This window comes from Filicampus tigris, chromosome 8 (genome assembly GCF_054856515.1).
Source record: "Filicampus tigris isolate MCC_2025a chromosome 8, RoL_Ftig_1.0, whole genome shotgun sequence".
NCBI lineage: Eukaryota > Metazoa > Chordata > Actinopteri > Syngnathiformes > Syngnathidae > Filicampus > Filicampus tigris.
In genome coordinates, this window is record NC_141224.1 from 17,734,787 (window position 1) to 17,755,976 (window position 21,190).

At 39.9% G+C, this 21,190-nt stretch overlaps 1 protein-coding gene across 4 annotated transcripts in view; it reads left to right on the forward strand.

Annotated features, from left to right (window-relative positions):
• Positions 1–21,190, forward strand: part of grik2 (glutamate receptor, ionotropic, kainate 2) — a 187,545-nt gene that overhangs the window by 78,655 nt on the left and 87,700 nt on the right. For all 4 annotated transcript variants that reach the window (XM_086037437.1, XM_086037439.1, XM_086037441.1 and 1 more), the window contains 2 exons: positions 3,913–3,966; positions 6,242–6,415. In XM_086037437.1, coding sequence (XP_085893563.1) covers positions 3,913–3,966; positions 6,242–6,415 — 228 coding nt within the window. The remainder of the gene's footprint in view (positions 1–3,912; positions 3,967–6,241; positions 6,416–21,190) is intronic.

The window sequence follows — 21,190 nt, forward strand, 5'->3', positions numbered from 1 at the left end:
GATAGAGTGCCGATAGATATATTGCATCACCTTTAGACTTCATCACTTTGTAGCAATAAATGCAATGTGATGAGGTTCTCATTTAAAAAGTGTTCATTGTTTTTCCTACTTACAGGACTGATCAAATATTAAAGACTGACTAATGATTCACTCCCAACACTCTGTCACTCTCCCAGAGGTTTTAATCAGTGCCAAAGTGTTACATAGCTGGAGAAGGTCAAGGACTCTTTTCATTAACAATGCCTCGGGAAGGGTGCTGGGCTAGGGTTGAAAGTACATCAGGAGAAAATAGTATGCATGCAGTGGACAGGAGCTTAGTTGAAGTGTGGGGAGTTCGAATCTGACTTCCACCCATACACACACACATACGCAAAAACTCTTACAGTAAACACAAATATACATTAAAAAAGTTCATTTTCATTTTTCGAGCTGTTATTGAACACATCATGCACAGGTGATCACACACACAACACTGAGACTGATGTATGTTGCCCACTGGTCATGTCAAAGTTTAAAAAAAAAAATCTGTAAACAAGCGATGTAGGTTGAGTAAAACTGTTAAACACTAATGTAGACAATACATGGCCAATTAATTATAATAATACAGTAACTGCATTTTACTGTATATACCCATGTTCATTGTTCACACAAACTTGTTCTGGTTATAAAACTATGTATTTGGAAATTATTGAACCTCATGTGTTGAGGTGTTGGTGGCCTTCAGATCCTTTTCAGATTTCAAATTGGGCCCCAGCATTCTTTAAGTTTGGGAATGACTGCATGGGTAGTGTTTGATAGAGTTGCACGATATTGGAAAAAAAACGTGATTTGCATTCGGGATGTTGCCGATATCGATATTATTGCGATATTTAAGATGTACCTAAAGAAATTACATTTTTATTATCTAATGAAAGAAGTACATTTTTTCATGTGGATAGTAAGCATGCTCAATGTGTTCTTAGCTAATTTATTGTAATTCCCCAAGATAATGTTCACCTATTCAGTGGTGATGCACGTTTAAGTTTGACATTCAGATAAAAGCGTACAATTTTCTTTGCGATATGCATATAGCATAGGCCATTATCGTGATATCGATTTTTTTTTTTTAGATATATTGTGCATCCCTAGTGTTTGATTTAAAACTATCCAGTAAATATAAAAAGATGTTCATAGGTTTTAAGTCCAAGCTGGTGTCATGGAATGTCAACAATGACAATTTGTTTTCTTTCATGGAGGACAAAGGACATTTGAAAGTAATTCCATTTGAGAGGCTGAAATAAGTGGATTTAGAGGTTTAAAAATAGTTCACTTCCTTTATATTTTTGTTTGCAACAAGATGGCTCGCAAGAAAAAGGCCAGTGTTGCATTGGGTGTTTTATAATCGGGCTACTGACAGTTTGGTTGTTTGGTTGGCCACTATAGATGCGAGCAACTAAATGCTTAGGACGATTATCTCATTAACCCCAAATAAAGTCCAGATGTTGTACTCTATCCCAAACTAAAAGGGGTCATCAAGGGACCCCTTTTTGATGACATAACAACATCAAAATGACCAAGACAACGAGCTGAATATTTATATGATATATTTTTAGCATTGCTGTGAATTTTACAGCACTTCCTAACAGTTTTGAAAAGTTCTATGGAAATGGAAATGTAACGTAAGGACATTGCAGTTCTTGTGCTATCTACCCTTGTTTGAAATCATCATATAGGAAAAAAAATCTTGTTGAAAAGATGTTGACTCTCAATGCGTGAGGTTCCCTCAAAGTTTCACACCTGATACCAGCATCTGTTAGCCCTTCCTCGCTGCTTAATCGTGCTCCATACAATACTAATCTGTGATACATATTGATTTTTGTGAGTTTTAGCATAGCAGGCAGGACCCTGACAGCAGATTACCGCACCACACTGTAGGAATGGATTGGCATTTGGCCAGCATACACATACACACGTTCTCATACCCTGAATGGTAATAGAATTAGAGAGAACCAGTGATTCTACTTTGAAATCTCATCTCCAAAGTACTTTTAATGATAGATTGCCTCTGTACATGGGTGAGCTCAGACAGAAAGTGATTGGTCCTTCTTGTTCGATGGTCTCATTGTTTCGATCGTGATCCAAATTTCACTGCCACAGGTCGAGGTGATAAATTGAGAGTTTACTCTCAGATCCCGACACCTCAAGCAATTTGAAGACAGAGGCTCTGAAAAACTCCCTCTCAGGTAGCACTGACACTCAAGAGCTACACATGCACCGCAAGAAGAGAGAAGCATTTTCTTTTTCCTTCTTGAGGTAGAAAGAACCTACACTTTTTTTTTTCTGTCCAGGAATTTAACACTTCACAAGAACCGTTTACAAGAATTCCTCGTTTGGCCTGCCAACAGCAACCATTGTGTGTCTTGCACTGGACATTCTCTTCCATTCACAGTAGTTTTGCTATCTCTATTTTATTATTATTATTATTAATAATAATATTATTATTAGTATTATTATTATGATCCATGTGTGAAACCTCTGGAGCTAGAAATTGCTTGCTCAGATAAACTGTGGCTAACTTTTAAAAAAAGTAAACCTCTAAATTTAAATAGTATAGGGTATTTTAACACATTAAAATGTGTTTTTAAAAAAAAAAAAAAAAAAAAAAAGGAGATGCTGTTTGCTTTTTTTCCTGCATCTATTTCTACCCCGCTAACACAAAGGCACAACACCTTCATTGCAATGTATGTGATACAAAATCAACCTGTGTCTCTCAATTCGACACATTTCTGAATCATCTGGCAATGCAGCTAACAGCCATTTTATTAGTTATAGTACACTTAACGCCTTCACTCGTCTGGAACCTAAACCTCGCCCTCTTATGCTGTTAAACGCTTGTCTATAGTCAAACATCTGGTGTACCTGCCCACATTCCTGTCTGCATCATCTCTCACTCCAAATACTTGCTCCGGAGCACAACAACGTGGCACCGGCCCCACAGTCTCTTCTCATGTTTTCAGTGTGTGCGATGTTTAAAGTTTCAGTTTAATTTCAAGTCTCCGTCCCACTCTCAAGTCTTTTATTTAGTGTTTTCCAATAGTCTTTTGGCTTGAACATTTGCCGTGGTTGTAAAACTCAAGTAGAAATTCTACACATTTTCCTTGTGTCTTCAGGTAAAATAAATTGTTCTGTTGTGCTTATGGGTGTATGGCCATATATTTCCAGGGCTAAACTGAACCTGAGAGGCTTGTTGGAAGGTTTTATATGAAGCAAATACTACAAACATAATTCATTTACCTCCTCTACAGATTTAACGATTCTACACTTGTTTTACTCTGTATTGTCAGCGTTTCAAAGTGAAGCAGATGGCCATGTCTATGCAGCCAGAATTTTCAAGAGCTCAAGTGCAAAATGCAGGGCCATTTAAAAAAAAAAAGGATGGATTGGTGAGGAACAAATTACAGACAGGGTAACAACAAATGTGGATTCTTGATGAGTAAAATACGCTGTATGAAGGATCCTCCTTGAATCAAAATGTGCAAAGAAATTTTAAAAAAGATAACAAGAACAGTATTGTACAACACTTCTTGTTTTCTTGCATGCATAGTTTGAGATTTTCCACCAATTTGGTCATGATCCATGAGACCAGACTGGGAACCTATAGGCACAACAAAATCACCTCCCTGTCCGTTCAACGTATTCGACTACTGCATTGAATTTATATTTTGTTTTGTTATCTACAGTGTGCTAACTGTATTCTTCTTCATTTCTATCTTTGCCCGTGCTTCCTGGAGTGAAGCAGAATATCTGCCTTGTCACGATAAATGATATACAGTCAGTCTATACAATCATTAAAGACATGCTTAAGTGTTTGCCTATTCAATCTTAAATATCTTACCTTAGATGTCTCACTCTGTCCTTCTTTCAACTTCTTAGGCTCTTGCTATGGGGATGATGACAGAATACTATCACTATATATTTACCACACTGGTAAGCAAAACATTCTATACCTACAAAGTGTCTGGTGTTGTATACCAAAACAGAACATTATGCCACTCTTTACCCTTGATTTATGCATTTACATTTTATCAATTTGATTTTTTTTCATCACTGAACAAAAAAGGTGCTTGCCTGGAGATATCATTAAAAAAAAGAGTTGTTAGGTGTCAGTTTCTTCATTATCCAACTATTATTAAAGCCTAATAGCTCTCTTCATCCTGGTCCTTTTACTTTGACTGTTTTCCATAGCTGAATGCTCTCATTTATTCAATTCAAAGTTCCTCTTTGTCGTTGCCATTTTTGAATAGGATGGGTATTTTAACTAGACCAGCTGTAGGGGACTTACCTACAATATACCTCATTAAAGTAGTCTGTGTGGAAGGTGATTTATACACTGTATGTAGTGATTTGATTTACGAAAACCTTCATATGCATAGGCTTCATAACTGTAATTTGACTTTACATAGTACAGTTGAGGGAATATCTGGATCTGATGATATTGTAGCACTGGCGAAAGCATTACACTTGTTGAATTGCATTCTGAGTCAGTTATAGGGTAGATAATGTTGACTATAGTGTTGAGGCTCTTTGATGATGATGTCCCATGAAGTATCTGAGGCAATTACTACTCTACCAAATGACAAAGTATGTGGCATAGATCAGATGTCTGCTGAACATCTTAAACAGGAAGTTAACCCAAACATATTTTTTTCCAGAATATGTTCTATGCAAGCGCACTGGTTGAAACAAGGCATTCTGATAAATATTACGTTTGTGGAATAAGAGTTGTTGTCTGTCCTACTGGTCCCTGTTATCAAGGGTAAAGCTGGTAAAGTGGACAGCGATGATAATTATAGGCCAATGGCATGAGCTAGTGTACTGTCCAAAGTACTAGAAAACATTTTGTTGCTCAGACTAAAAGACTTGAGAAAGACAAATTACATAATTTTGATCCCATTTAGGAAACGGTTTGAAATGTTGGCTCAGAGAGATGTGACTCAATACTTGGTGAGGATCCTGGTTTATTGGTACCGCCATCAAAAAATGCACGTCAAATGGGGAAATAGTATCTCAGGCCAGTTTGGTGTTGGCAATGGGGTTAGATAAGGAGGAATTTTGTCCCCTCTAGTAGAGTCAAGTCAAATTTATTTATATAGCCCTTAATCACAAGAAAATCTCAAAGGGCTTCACATGCCCATAATTGACAACATATTAACGACATCCCCTGATCTTAATCCCCAGGAGGGCAAGGAAAAAAAAAACATCCACGGAAGAATGGGAAACCTTGAGAAGGGACCACAGACCACTATTATTTAATGTATATATGGATGAGCTCTCTGAACAGTTGAGGGCCTGTAGGACTGGTTGCATGGTTGGGAATTATTTAGTGAACCACATCATGTACTGTACGCAGATGACCTGGTGATTCTCACCCCTAGTAGCGCAGGCCTCCAACAGATGTCGAATAAATGTTCAGAGTATGGCGTCCATCATGACATTAAAGTAAGACTGCCGTAATGATCTGCAGAACAAAAGAGGATACATACCTTAATTTCCCGGTTTTTACACTGCTGAATCATAACCTTACACTTTGTGATAAGGTTAAATACCTCGGTCATTTCATCAAAGGTTCAATTACAGATGATGAAGACATTTATAGGCATCACTGTGTGTTACCAGCAAATATAAATAAAAATAGATCGATAAATAGATACAAACAAAACAAATATAGTACCTGCTGTAGGTCCGTCAGTGATTGCAACTGCAAACTTCAATAGCAACCCCCCGACCCCTTGCTGGCCGAAATTTGAAGAGAAAGAATGACTCACAGAGAGTCTCTGCGCCATGGAAGCCTGTTCACAACCTGGTCCCTCACTCAAATCTTTCCCCCAAGTAACATCAACTCACAATTGTTTCTCACCGCGGCCAATGAGCCTTGCCGAGAATAATAGACTAAAGACAGACTACGGACGAAAGACGATTTAAATACAAGGGCTTCCGACTATGCTTAGTCCGTTTATTTTACAATTTACCCGTCATTCGTCAACCGTAAGCATAACGGGCATCCATCATAGGCGGATAGATGGACCGGTCCGTCACATAGACGGAATGCCCAGCTCTGGTCGTAGTCTTACATGGCATGCTGTTCATATTTGCGAAATGTATTCATTTTTCTTTTACTTCATCAATAACTGAATCGCTTGTTTTTTCTTAGTTAGTTTAGTATGTTATAAAATGTATCTAATTACTTTCTTTGTCCTCTCAGGATCTATTTGCCCTTGATCTGGAACCATACCGGTATAGTGGTGTAAACATGACTGGCTTTAGGATTCTCAACACTGAGAACAGCCAGGTGGCGTCCATCATTGAGAAGTGGTCCATGGAACGATTGCAGGCTCCTCCTAAACCTGACTCTGGTCTACTGGATGGCTTCATGACAGTAAGTTTGATCAAAAATGTTTCTAAACCAGACAATGCTATTTCTGTTGAAATAGCATGTGAGTGCTGAAAAGCTGATGCTGAACTGAAATGCTATGGAATAAATAGAAATGTTGTGATTGGCTGCCGATCTGTTCCGGGTTTACCCCGCCTCTCTCCCAAAATTAGCTGGGATAAGCTCCAGCACACCCGTGATCCTTGTGACGACAAGTGGCAGAAAGAATGGATGGATGGCTGTTCAAAAATTATATATTCAGAAGTAATCCACATTACTATTAGTTGACATACACATTGTTGGCGTTGGGCGCAATCATTGTACCTCCAAATGTATTACTTTCAGAAGAATACAAAAAAAACAATTGTTCAACTGTTAATACTGGATCGTCAAAGAGAGCAAGCCATTTTCACCAATAGTCAACCATTTGTAAAAAAATCCATCCATTCTATCCATTATCCAAACAACTTATCCTCACGTGGATCGCGGGCATGCTGGAGCATAGAATAAAATAAAAATAGTGCACACGCATGGATTGATTTTTTTTTTTACTAAACTTTCATATATTGTTATAATAAAATCACATAAGGCATTTTTTCTGGTAGTTCCTTTTTTTTTAATTTCCCTTCGCGCTTATGATTATAAAAATTGGCCATATAGGTAATGTTACTTGTCTTACCATGCCCTTGACAACAGTTTTCATGCACACAAAGATGGTAATGGTACAGTATAACAGACTTATTTGGAGTGGACAATGGCCTCAAACAAATGCAAACATAAACTACTGATCCATGGGTGTACATTGTTGACCAAAGTATTGAATTAACACAGTATGGCTTTAGCTGAGTTGAGCGTGAAGACATTTTTTAATTTGGTATCAACACCATTTGGAAACATAACTGTGTGAAGGTAACATCTAGTTTATCAACTGCACCATCAAACAGCATTTCGTCTATCATTTCCCAGACGTCCAGGGGGTTTGGTGGAACCCTCTGGCGCTCATCTTGTGAGTCCCAGATAAGAAAAGAGAACCATGTTGTTACTGTGATGTGAAACTTTTCCGATCAGAGCTTGCAGCTTGTAATAAACTAAACTGTGCCTCATGCTTCTTTCATACCACACTCTTATCTGGGAATTCAGCCAAAAAACATCAACCCTCTATAGACAGTGAATGGAATAGAAATAGAAATGTTAGAAACTGTATAGATAACATTAAGAATGACTCTGGGTGGAAAAAGGAGAGACAGAAGTTAAAAGGTCCTTTTTAAAAATTTATTCCATTCCCAGAAGAACTCTTATAGACTTGACTTGGTGAGGTAGCTTGGTATTATTCCAGTTGGTAGCAGTAACAGCCTGATCTGATTCATAACTACTCCAGCGCTGTTTTTTTTCCAAAGAAGCATGCAAGTCATTTTCTGAGCTTCGTTACTCAATTTAAATACCCTTTGATGCATTTGTGGCTCAATCAATATTGTTTCCCACTCGAGACCTGAACTGTGTGTTATAACTGTCCTTTATCAAAAACAAATCTCAGACAATGTGAGAAGGTACTACACAGAGTCCACAAAGTGTTGCTTATGATGCCAAAGCTACATAAATATTTGAAAAATGCATAATACCCCTGTAACGTGGTGATCTTTTCAATGATGTGACAGTCAACTGGAAAATAGAATGGAGTGTTATTTATTTATTTTATTTTTATCATTGACAGGAGATGAATGTGTGAGCCCTCTGTGCTGTGACCCATCAGTGAATTAGTGGTGTATGGGTTAGAAAGTGGGGATGCATTCATTACACAAATGGCAATCAGTCAGAAGCTAATGCTTATTGACGGAGTGCAAGGTTACGTACAGGTCTGATTAACGACTGCATTTGTGTGCTGCATATACGTTTTTTGGTGCTTAAGTAGTGAGCTGTTAATGTACTTTGTAACATAATAGTAAGTAGCACTTACTTAAATTCATTGGATTCCCCTCAGTACCACTGACTTTGTAATAAATTGTTGACATGGTAAAAAAAAATTCAAACTGACTTCAACCCCCGTGATAGAGTGAGTTTGCTTCCTCAAAGGAAGGCATGTCGGTGCAATTGAGGTCTTCTCTCCACATACAACATTCCGAAGTCAGCAGCACTCCACAATGGTGAACTGGTTGCCCTTACTGAGATATCGGATGTGAACCAGAATTTCTTCCAAGGCATCCGAAAGTCGTCTTGACGCCATCACTTACAGCTGGTGTCAACCAATGGGTTAGGGATTGATGCCACCACAGGCACAGACCAATGGCGAAGGTTCCAGTTCTCAACAATGGAGGAGCAGAACATTCTACTTGCACTCAAAATCACCCGCCTCCCTCGGCACGTGGGTGAAGTTCTGCCGGAGGCGGAAGTTGAAATTCCTTCTAACAGGGGACTCTGCTAGTCATTCCTAGCAGACCCTCACAATATGTTTAAGTCTGTCAGGTCGGATCGGCATCTTTCCCCACCATCGGATCCAACACACTGCCAAGTGAGTAATGCACAGAAGTCCACTAACAGAAGTCTGCTTGGGTTCTCATCCCAATCGCGCTGTTCCAGGTCTCACTGTCATTGCCTTTGTGCGCTTTGTAGTCCCCTATCAGAACGAGGGAATCCCCGGGGGGAACGCTCTCCAGCACACCTTCCAAGGACTCCAAAAAGGGTGGGTACTCTGAACTACCGTTTGGTGCATATTTACAAACAACAGTGAGGACACGTCTCACCACCTGAAGGTGTTCACCCCTCTCATCCACTGGGGTGAACCCCAAAGTACAGGTGCAATCACCTCACTGGTGTCTCTCAAGGTGGGCAACTCCAGAGTGAAAGAGAGTACAGGCCCTCTCAAGAGGACCCGCTCCAAAGCCCAAGCTGTGTGTGGCGGTAGGCCCAACTTGGTTGAGTAGAAACTTCTCTACCTCACTCACCGGCTCTGGCTCCTTCCATGACAGAGAGGTGGCATTCCGTGTCCCAAGAGACAGCTTCTGTAACCGGCGATCAAACCACAGTGCACCCGACCCCTTTGGCTCCTCCCAAGGTGGTGGGCCCATAGGAAGGGGGACCCACATTGCCTTTTCTGGCTGTGCCCTGCCGGGCCCAATGGGAGAAGGCCTGGCCACCAGTTGCTTGACAGAGAGCCCCACCTTCGGCCCTGTCTCCAGAGTGGGGCCCTGATGACCCATGTCCAAGGGAACACCAAGGGTTTGGGAAGGGAAAACCAAGTCCACTAATATCACTCATCATAATGGGCCTGTGAGCCATGCTTTGTCTGGTCCCTCACCTAGGACCTGTTTGCCATGTGTGACCCTGCCAAGGATAATAATACCCAGACTACTTAGCTGAGGCTAACCAAGGTGACAGCTCACAAAATGGAGGTTGTTGTTTTGTTTTGTTTTGTTTTTTAGGGAAAAAAAGACATCTGAAGGATATCACAATTGCTATACTAGCTCTGTCACAATTTTAGAATAGAATACAAAAACACACTTATATGTTACAGGCCAGGGATAATAAAAACTGGTCAGGTATCTGAGAATTGGGTTGTAAATGGGTGTGTTAGGCTGGCTGCCTGCATTCTACTCGAGGGGGCCTATCTGGAAGTTTTGGTGGAGCTGGTGGACCATCCTGGATTCCTTCCTCTGATGCATCCCAAGTGGTTGGTGTGAGCTTATGAGTGTGTTTGGCGGGATCCTCCATCCTAATTGTACCTGCACAGCAAATTTGGACACCTCTCCATGGCAATGTTGGTTCACAAGCATGTTCCTTAGGACACACACCATTGGCATTTATTTGCAGTGAAAATAAATATTGGCAGTGGTTCAAAGAAACATGTCGGTATCACTGTAATTTCTGCATGTGTGTCTCTCTCACTCACTCATGTTTTGGATGGAACACCACATCAACTTCTTCCCCTTGTCAAAGCTTTCAGACTGACCTTTTAGACGTCGAGGTCATCTTGTTCTTTTTTGCCGCTTGACAACACACTTGGTATTCAGAGCAACTCTATTGCTCCTCTGTCCTTTCTATCCACACATTACCATAAAAATGCTATACCTGTGGATACAGTTAAATGGGACACAGAAAGAAAGCTATTTCCTTTGACAGATATCATTTAAAATCGGATCCAAACAGAGTTATGAGAAAATTCAGACATTTTCCAGGATTCATATTTTCATAGAATCACTCAAAATCGACATAAGGTGAGTGCCAGGAAAGGATAAAATGAATCATATTAGAAAATGTGTTTTCAAACAGCAAAAACCCCTGCTGAAGGCTTGCAGCCAAAATATGTGTGCACTTTGCAGTTCTTGCATGTCGGTCAATAACTGTGCCTTGCATTAATTTAAATACTGTATGTGATTGATGCTCATTCTTAGCAACAAACATAGATTAACATTATCTTTGTCCATTTGTCTCTTGGGCTGTATAATAATATGACATTTTTTTACGGATAATTCCAACTGCAAATTGATTACACTCTTCTTAGGAATACTGTACGTATCGCAATATTCAGAATTTCACAAACGTGCTTACTTTGTTCACCCATTATATAACATTTTCTAATTGAACTTAACATATTTGGCGCTGAGGTGCATACATTTAATATTTTTAATATTTTGCTGTAAAGAAAAGGTTACTGGACAGATTTTGTGTGTGTCTGTGTGAAGTCCGGTTATTAAGCGGCTTGCTGCAATACTACAGGACTTTCTTGATGGATGGATTTTCTTCTCTATCCTGCCTGTTCCTTTTTCAAACTGTCAGTCATTTCTTTTCACGGGAGACCATCATGAATGGCAGAACCGACTAGGAAACATGTTCTGCACTGGTTTAAAGGGTGAATAAATCAGAGGGGTTCATGCTGGGGCGGCACGGTGTTCGACTGGTTAGCACGTCCGCCTCACAGTTCAGAGGTCGTGGGTTCGATCACGGCTACGGCCTCCCTGTGTGGAGTTTGCATGTTCTCCCCGTGCCTGTGTGTGTTTTCTCCGGGTACTCCCACATTCCATAAACATGCATGGTAAATTGATTGGACACTCTAAATTGCCCCTAGGTGTGATTGTGAATGCGGATGTTTGTCTCTGTGTGCCCTGCGATTGGCTGGCAACCAATTCAGGGTGTCCCCCGCCTACTGCCCGAAGACAGCTGGGATAGGCTCCAGCACGCCCCGCGACCCTTGTGAGGATAAGCGGTATCGATAATGGATGAATGGATGGGTTCATGCTGATTGTCAATGGAAGGGTTATTTGGTGCTGACCCTTGGCATTGTTCAGGTGTGAGGTAATAGGGGATACTAAAGCCCTCAAAGCACACAGCAAAAACCAGGAGCCTGTTTATGCATAGCTGTTGTAATCCAATCATGCTGCAAATGAAAAGAATGCTGTTTAATAATGTCATTTGCTGTTTCCCAGAGACAGCTTTTCTCAGCTAGCTTTATTCCATCTGTTACTCTGTGTGCGTCAAGTTGTGTCTCATGGAGTTGGATCTGGTTCTGCAATTTTCCACATGCTAGAGAATTTGGAGTAGCAACTTGGCTGTGACATGTTGGTGGGCAGCTGGCACTACATGTGCAAAGGCTGGCAGGGCAAAGCTAGTAATGACATCAAACAGTGACTCTAGTAGTCTCTTGAGCCAGCTACTTCAAATTTACGTTTTCTGTCACCAGATCTTGAACCAGTTGTACATTGATCTCATGATTTCAGTCTTTATTGCTGCAGTGGGAAACTGAGACGTGTTTTGAATATCTGGCCTTTTCTGCAAATCTAATGAATGAAATCAAATAGCTGAATACCTCACAATTTGATGCAATACAATTCTAATGGAAATCTCTCCCATGAAATGCAAATTTGAACCCTAAGAAATTTGAATGGTTTTGTGTAGTGAAAGAAGCCATCAGATTGGATGCTCTGGCCTCCCTGTGTGAAGTTTGCGTGTTCTCCCCGTGCCTGCGTGGGTTTTCTCCGGTTTCCTTCCACATTCCAAAAACATGCATGGTAAGTTGATTGGATTCTCTAAATTGCCCCTAGGTGTGATTGTGAGTGCAGATGTTTGTGATTGGACTCTTTAAATTGCCCCTAGGTGTGATTGTGAGTGCAGATGTTTGTCTCTGTGTGCGCTGCGATTGGCTGGCAACCAATTCAGGGTGTCCCCCACCTACTGCCCGAAGACAGCTGGGATGGGCTCCAGCACGCCCCGCGACCCTTGTGAGGATAAGCGGTATCGATAATGGATGGATATATATATATATATATATATATATATATATATATATATATATATATATATATATATATATATATATATATATATATATATATATATATATATATATATATAGATGTCATGTCATGTCATCTTCCAAACCGCTTATCCTATATAGGGTCGCGGTGAGTTGCTGGAGCCTACCCCAGCCGTCAATGGGCGAAGGCAGACTACACCCCGAACTGGTCGCCAGCCAGTCGCAGGGCACACATAGACACTGTCACTGAGCGGGAATCGATCCCACGCTGCCCGCACACAACTCAGGCGTGTGTACCACTACACTATCAGTGGACTGCTATATATATATATATATATATATATATCAGAAATAATAAGAACTTAAGCAGAGAAAGGTAATTGCTCACACGTCCTGAACGGCCCACACTGTGACTGAGCTAGACTAATTTTGCAATAATTTTGCTATTGATATTGATCATTGTTGATGATGATGATGATGATGATGATGATGGTGATGGGACAAATCATAATAACAAAAACTGTTTTTTTTTTGGTCTCACAAACAGCATTATTAGAATGGTTGCCAGTTTCCCTGTGATCAACTTGTTGATCTGGTTGAGTCTAGGCTCTGGTTCAGTCAGCTGGGATTGAGATACTGACTGATTCATTCTGAGAAGCAGAAGTTTCGAATGCAACCGCAACTCTTTTGCTGCTGCCAACACGATTAGGGAATGGGAATGCGAGTCCGAGCTCTCCTTTCCTCTTTATTATTTCTATTGTTAAATACAGTAAATGCATAATGATTTACAGTCAAAACTTTATTTTAATTCTCCCATGGAGAGAAGTTATGTTTTTGTGCAAATGCTAGAATAAAATGTGGAGGTAAATGTGTATTATATTTCTTGTTACACTAAATATAAAATATACTGTTAATCCTGCAATGCTCATATTTGTAGTTGTACAAAGGAGGCTATGCAGGTTTTATAGGGGATTATTTTCCTCTGCTCATTATCTGCTTGCTGGGAAAAACTCATCAGATTCACTTAAGTGTTAAGACTATTAGTTCTACTGACAGTGTGTCTAATTCACGGGACAGTGGATTCTGTTACTAAAGCAATACAGAAAAGCTCTGCTTGCAGTCATGTTTGCAGTCCATTCAAGGCTGGCCATTACTGTGCTTGACAGACCAGCAGTCTTTTTAATTAGCAAAACTCTGCTTAGAATTAACTAGTTGATGTTGCGTTGAGATTAGATACAATGATAATGCTCTGGGTATCACTTGTTCTTTTTATTAGGTGGGGGGGTCCCTCCTTTAGGGCTCATATACTTGAATGTACAAATGAACAACAGCACACTTATCAAATGAACACATCAGTTACTGATAAAGATCATTAATATACTGCACTATGATTTACTATGATACTAAGCTTTTGGCAGCATAGTGAAACAATGGTGAGCACAGCTGCCTCACAGCAAGAAGGTGTTGGTTGGGCCCTGGGTTCAAATTATGGCTTTGCCCTTTCTCCGTGGAGGCTACATGTTCTTCTATTCTTTTGTGGGTTGTGCCGTGGAGCTCTGGCCTGTCACTGTCACAAAACGGAATGTGAATGAGTAGCTTCATACACTGTGTTGGCCAGCAAGCGCCCCGGGCGGACCAACCGGCATGATGTACTGGTCAGCTGAACGTCCCAGACGCCATTACCACCACACCAACTTCCCCCCTATCGCTCCACCACGGAACTCAACTAAGAAAAAAACTGTTAGTTTTGACAGTGGCGACCACTGTAGTCAGTTTCCTGTGATACACAACATTCTTTCGGGTACCTGTGGGGTAGTTGAACACATGAAAGTGCATGTTGCAGCAATTTCATTGGACACTTTGGCCAGTTGTTACCCAAGCAGTAGTTTGTCTTACACATACAGTATATGTCTGGAAGCTCATGGCCACCACTTTGAGCACTATTTTTGAGGCCAAAGGTAACTTGTATTAATCATGTGATGTGTGAATAAATTCGGTATAAAAAGTTTTGTTTTACTGAGGTGTGTATGCATTATTTTGGCTGTATTATATGTACTATACAGTAGTCATATACTTTGTATTGGCGATCACATATTTTTCACTGGTTGTCAGTTTAATTCAACACAGTGAAGGAAAAACAAGAGCTACAATCACTTTCAGTGGTCATTTATCAATCCGCTCAGTCGCTTTAAAAGCAAGACTGCTTGATGACTTTTGTCATCAGTTGAGACATTAAAGGAGCCTGTAAATGAATGAGTTCATCCCTGAGTGGGTCTAAGGCTGCAACAGAGACTCGATGATGGGTCTCTTTGGCCATCTTAAGTAATAGAGAGACATCCTAATGAGAGACACCATCAGTGTTTTGCTGCAGGATACAATGTGACGTACAATCCGATTGACATTGCAAAGTCAATGGAGTCTACGTGAACGGCGAATGTGTAGGAGCAATGGCTAAAGAGAAAACACAAACTGTATAACAGTTGATTAGGCGCAATTGGGGTACAGTTGGGTTTAGAAAAACAAAAAAAGGACAGGAGAATGTCAACTGCAAATCAAATTGTACTATGACAGAGTAAGAGCAGCAATGGCATTAAATCCATGGCTGAAAACTGAAAACAACCATTTAACACATTCCAGTGGGTTCATTCCGGCACTGACAATATCACTCCTTCCCTTTTGTTTCATAATAACTACCCCTCAAACCTCGTTTACCTGTAGTACAGCTCCATATCCAGACAAACAGGGCTTCTGGGACATATTGTACAGCCAGCAGGTGACTACTAGCAGGTGGGGCAGGTGGAGGAGGGTCTGGTGGTTGTCCAAATTGCAACAATCTACCACCCACGAATCTCTGTAGATGCAGGGATTGACCACAATGAACTCAACAGAAGGCACTATGAACAGAAGTTTTTCTCTTTTTTTTTCAAAAACAGGCAACAAAAACAACAAAAAATGCAAAATATTGTATAACACATACGGTAAATAGGGCCTTGACATAATACCAGCTGTTTAACAGAGGCATACTGTACTGTATGTGCAGAAAAAAGGCAGGAGGCCACATAATAACATAGCAGGACATTGTGCACTGACACAAATTTTGGATGAGGTGTAGATTTGGCCTGCTTTTTGCATGTTTGACAAACACACATTGGAAGTCAATTAAAGGCCTGATTTCCTCTACGAAGAAGGTGAAAGTCATATCCTCTGTGCATGTAAAGCTACAATTCATTTATCTCAAATGATTACGTATTATCACAGGGGCCCCAAGGCTAATTGTTTTTCTGTCTAGCTCTGCCTAGCTGATATTGGCAGAAATAAGCTGCTCTATCACCTCCTTCTGCTTTCGAACCTGTCATTCAAACAGCTTCATCACAGCATGACAAGTCATTGAAATGCATATGATTAAGTCATTACGAGACATGCACTCCCCTAAACGTATTGATACAGTGATGCCAATTACTGTATTTTTGCTGTAGACTGAATCTTTGGGGGATCTGCCTTCAAAAGATAAATATGAGACAAGATAGCAACATTTCAGCTTTCATTTCTAGGTATTTATGCTGGGCATCTGATACTGGACAAGATAGCATAACGAAATACCACATTTTTAGTTGAGCAAAAAATATTGTAACAGGTAGACTTAGATTAAAGTGAATAAGACATCATCTGTAGCTGCATATCCTTTGCTTGCAAAAACAGCATCAAGCCTGTCACCTACTGGCTTCACCAAAGGAACCAAAGCTTCTTTCAGAGGATATTTTCTGGGTGATATTGTCTTCAGTCTCCTATTTTGCAAATAAAACGCAAAATACTTGGATACCAACGTTTCGTGATTGATCGGTTGGTAAACTTATTGACTGTACCTCTGAATCTGACAAATTCAGCATGACTACAATCACCACTATCAAAAATAGTTTTTCATATTTCAAAGTCTTTTCATCTCCAACTTTTCACTATACAGTAATCCCTCATTTATTGTGGTTAATGGGGACCAGAATCCCCCCGCGAAAGTTGAAAACCGCGAAGTAGAGGTTGACTTTGTTATTATTATTTTTATTTTTTTTAAATTTCATATTATATTTATTTTTAATTCGGGGGGATTTATGCCTCTATTACGCCGTTTTAAACCCCCCGACATAGTTTCCACCCTTCTAAATACTGTATTGGCCCGAATATAAGACAGTGTTTTTTGCATTGAAATAAGACTGAAAAAGTTGGGGTCGTCTTATATTCGGGGTCTGGACATTATACCCATTCACGACGCTTGATGGCGCCAGATATCATTGAAGCGAATGCTGAACTTGAGTCCGCAGGCCAAAGCAACCCCTGTCACGTGAGGATGACGTGCTATGGGAGGAGCCAGAGGATGGGATTAAGGACAGCGACACTGAGCACAGCGAGTCAGAGAATTGTTTGTGAGGAGTAATGTTCTGTCATGATAGATCTCAGCTACTCTCAAGTCAAACCAGTTTTCATTATTTTATTGCAATGTTTTTCCTTATTCAGTTTTGTTTCAAGACTACAGTTACAGTTAGACTTCAGTTTGATGGTTAATGCAGATATTGCAATTTTATTGTTTGATCACAATAGATTGGTTTATTTACATTTCTAAAACCAGAAGCCATTCATTTACGAATGTGATTGCACTATAGTTTACATATTTAAATGTTCAGATATTAAGATTTGAATAGGCAAAATAACATGCCTTTTGTCTCAAATATATTGTTATAATCATTTGTTTCAGATGCACTGTAATTAATTTCTGTATGAAAATTAGTTTGGTGTTCAAAAAAACTTTTTTCAAACTTAACTTGAGGCTAGAAAAAGAGGGGGTCATCTTAAAATCAGGGTTGTCTTATATTCGGGCCAATACGGTACTTGTTACACAACAAATTTAAATTTCAAATGCAAAATGAATTGTAAATATCAAGCTGCATTCTGTGAGAGGAATGTTCCCTGCAAGATCAGCAGCGGATGATTACGGCGGAACCCTGGTTGATAACTTCATTAAAGTTTTCATTTATATCCTAAAATTGGTTTACCTTAACTAGAATCCCGCGGTGCATTTTTAGCCAAAGGTACAATCCTGATGTATTCATGCACTTCTAAATCCTCGTTGTTGTACAAAGCGAAAGAGGGTAATCACTTCTGCTCTTGGTGCAACTTGCTGCTGCTTCTTCTTCTTCGTTGTCGTCGTCTTCTTCGTTGCCTCCTTCTTCTTCGGTGTCGTCTTCTCTCTTCTTTTAAGACGACGACGAAGAAGCTCTGTCATCTGCAGTAATCATGGCAACTTTGGCTTTGCACACTAACATTAACAAGGACCTTTGGATGAAATGCAACACGGGATTGTAGTTAAGGTAAGGTGTTTTAAGACAAACTTTAACAAACACTTGAACATTTTATTTGCCGATTTTTGGCCGTCGCTTGTCGGTGGCTCAGCGCGCACCGCTCACAACTTCTGAACACAGCTGTTTACTATCCGCTTATCCAATTTACTATGACTAACTAAACGGCACATTGAATAATACTATGAGTTTTCGAATAGAACGTTCAAAAATGCCGTTCGTTTATTAGCGCGGATGAGACTGGCGAGACACAAGGGAAATCCCGGGTGAGGCTGCGATGATGCGCAGCCAGCCAGCTCACAGGATAAATCCACCCGTGCTCTCGTCAATCTCGCGCCGGAAAATAATCACGCGCCATGAGTATGTACAAAGCCTCTGAGTCAACTATCTCTTTGAAACAACACGTCTTTCCGCAGTATGGCTGCTGATATGGCTGTATTTTTTCATTTTTATTTTTTGATGAGTACTTTTTGAAAACCCGCGATGCACTGAGGCCGCGAAACTCGAACTGCGAAGTAATGAGGGATTACTGTAATTTGTTTTTATGAGTTGGTGTGAATATGAAAATGTAACATTCCAATTACTTTCCGCTTGAAAACAGAGTGTTTCACACTGCAGTCACATTGGTATTTATCTGATTACTATCACTCCTATACGAGTATTCAAAAACCTTTATTTATTCGATTTTTACTGATTACTTTAGAATTTCCTTATTCCAATTAATATAAACTGTCAACATCCAACTAGGATGAATGCTTTGCTCTTTACACCCACACTAAAAAACAACTTTAGGGTATTCTAATATACAGTATATTCATTCAAATGTTGTCATTTTTACAGGATGTTTAGTTTCCGTGAAATATAAATAAAAACATACACTTTTAAAGACTTTCTTTTTCACACTGCACTTAGTAACATACAGTGCGCTGTCAACCAACCCATTCATTGTGTATGCTTTGCCGCGGTGACAAAAACACCATGCCGTGTTGTTTGGTGGCACACAAAGTGGCCATTTGTCGGTGAAACATTGCGATGGCAGATGTGCCCGAATTGAAAAATGTTCAGTTCGGACGGCAGTACGCTGTGATGACAGACGGCCTAGCCAACAGGAGCGGTAGTGGCATAGTTTCAAAGTGGCAACATGAAGAGAGTCAGGTGAAGTTGTACATAGAGAAATTGGCACAAATAATACATGCAGAGTAGTTTTTCCATGTCAGAGTAGTTTTTTTTTGTTTTTGTTTTTTTTGTGAAAAAGAAATGTTACTTTTACCTCTTTGTTTATTATGAATCTATTGCTGCTTGTACGATCTATTTGTTTTAGTCCAGGGGTGTCCAAACTCGGTCCTCAAGGGCCGGTGTCCTGCCTGTTTTCCATCTATCTCTGCTGCAATGCACCTGATGATCATGATTGTTATCAAGCGTCTTCGGAGCTTGCTAATGAGCTGATCATTTAAATCAGGTGTGTTGCAGCAAGAAGAGCTGGAAAACAGGCAGGAAAGCGAACCTTGAAGACCGGAGCTGGACACCGCTGTTTTAATCCATCAGAGTTCAGGCGCTGTCACTTGGATTCATCAATCCGATATAACCTTTTAGCATTTTACTCTTATTTCATAAATCAAATGGAGGCATGCAGTCACATGACTGGACACAGTCGCCGCTGCCCTACACAGAAATTTTTAAAGTGACTTATTTACCTGAAGTACAGCAGAAGCAACAGCTATGTAATCTCTAGCTGCTGAGTTTATTGTACTGTTTTACGAGTTTAAACTAGTGACGTTATTTAAGACAATTTCTTGTGGCTGAAAATATGAAAATAAACCCACGTGAAATTGGATATCCTTGGACCGGAATTGGATTAATGATGAAAACGGCATTTTTTTTTTTTTTACTGTTCTGAATCATTGGAATCAGTTCATTAAAAAAATATTTGTTGAAAAGATTCTTATTTATTTGTGCAGAATATTCATGCGACATGATCCAAACTTGCTCCCTCTCCAATCTTCACTCCTCCTACCCTAAGGAAATTTGATGCAGAGGATTAGCTTTTCCAATTTGTGAACTGAACCCTACATTATTGTCTCCTCTTATCCAGGCAATACTTAAAATTACAACAACAAAAAATGCACTGTGTGAGTTGGGCAGGGCAGGTCACTATATGGTGTTGTGTACTGAATAATTGATTTAAAATAATAGTATGTAATAAATGTAGATATTGCACCAAAAACCAGACATTTGCAGCTAGAATTGTCATTTACCACAGTAATAATGTATCGTGTATTCCTGATTAGTTTAAAGTTATCTTCATTGAAAAAAAAACTGCTTTTCTTTAAAAAATAAGGAGATTTCTTGGTGACACCAACCTTAATTTATATATATATACTTAAAGAGTTCAATGTGAGCAGAGCCACATTGGTGGCACAAGTTCAAGGGGGGAGCCACTTTTACGACAAAATATTGTCACCTTTTCAAATGTTCATTCCTACACAAAAAGTGGACGCACCACCAAAAGAGAAACACCACAGCCAAAATAATTTCAATTAAGGCATTATTTACCTAAATGCTGGGTTGAGCGGTAGGTAGCATGCATGTCCTTGACGTTTTTCATGTTGTATTTTTAGTTTGTTGTTGCAGTCACAGTGAGGCATTCAAGATGTTTCGTCTCTTGCTAGCGTTCAAGTGTTACATCACACAAGTTTAATCCTTTTATTTGTCTAGGGATCGCATCCTTTTTGTCAAAAGTCTGTGGATAGCATTTCTGCAGAAGCCAGAAAGCAGCCTTTTATATTACTGAGTCTGAGAACGCTTTTTTGGCTGGTGCCAAACCCCACGTTATCTGAAAAGATGCCCCTGTTAAATGTTTGGCAGTGGAGGTTGTTACTGTGGATAAGATTTTTCTGTTCCCACAGTGAAGCCGTGAGCTGTGTTGTTTTCCTCTTTCTGAGGTCACAGCCAGGTGGATAACCATCATTGAACTTAGGATGTGCCATTTTGTGTTCAGAAAAAAACAATTGAAAAATGCATGCAATGTTCCCCTGCAATATCATGGTTCACTTACCATGGCCCCTCTACATTGCGGAATATATATATCGGTATATACAGTATATCTTTTGTAGAACTTAGAGTATCTCCTTGTGTATTGCATGTCACGGGATAACATTAAAACACAAGCGCACACTCATGCAGGAGCTGCTG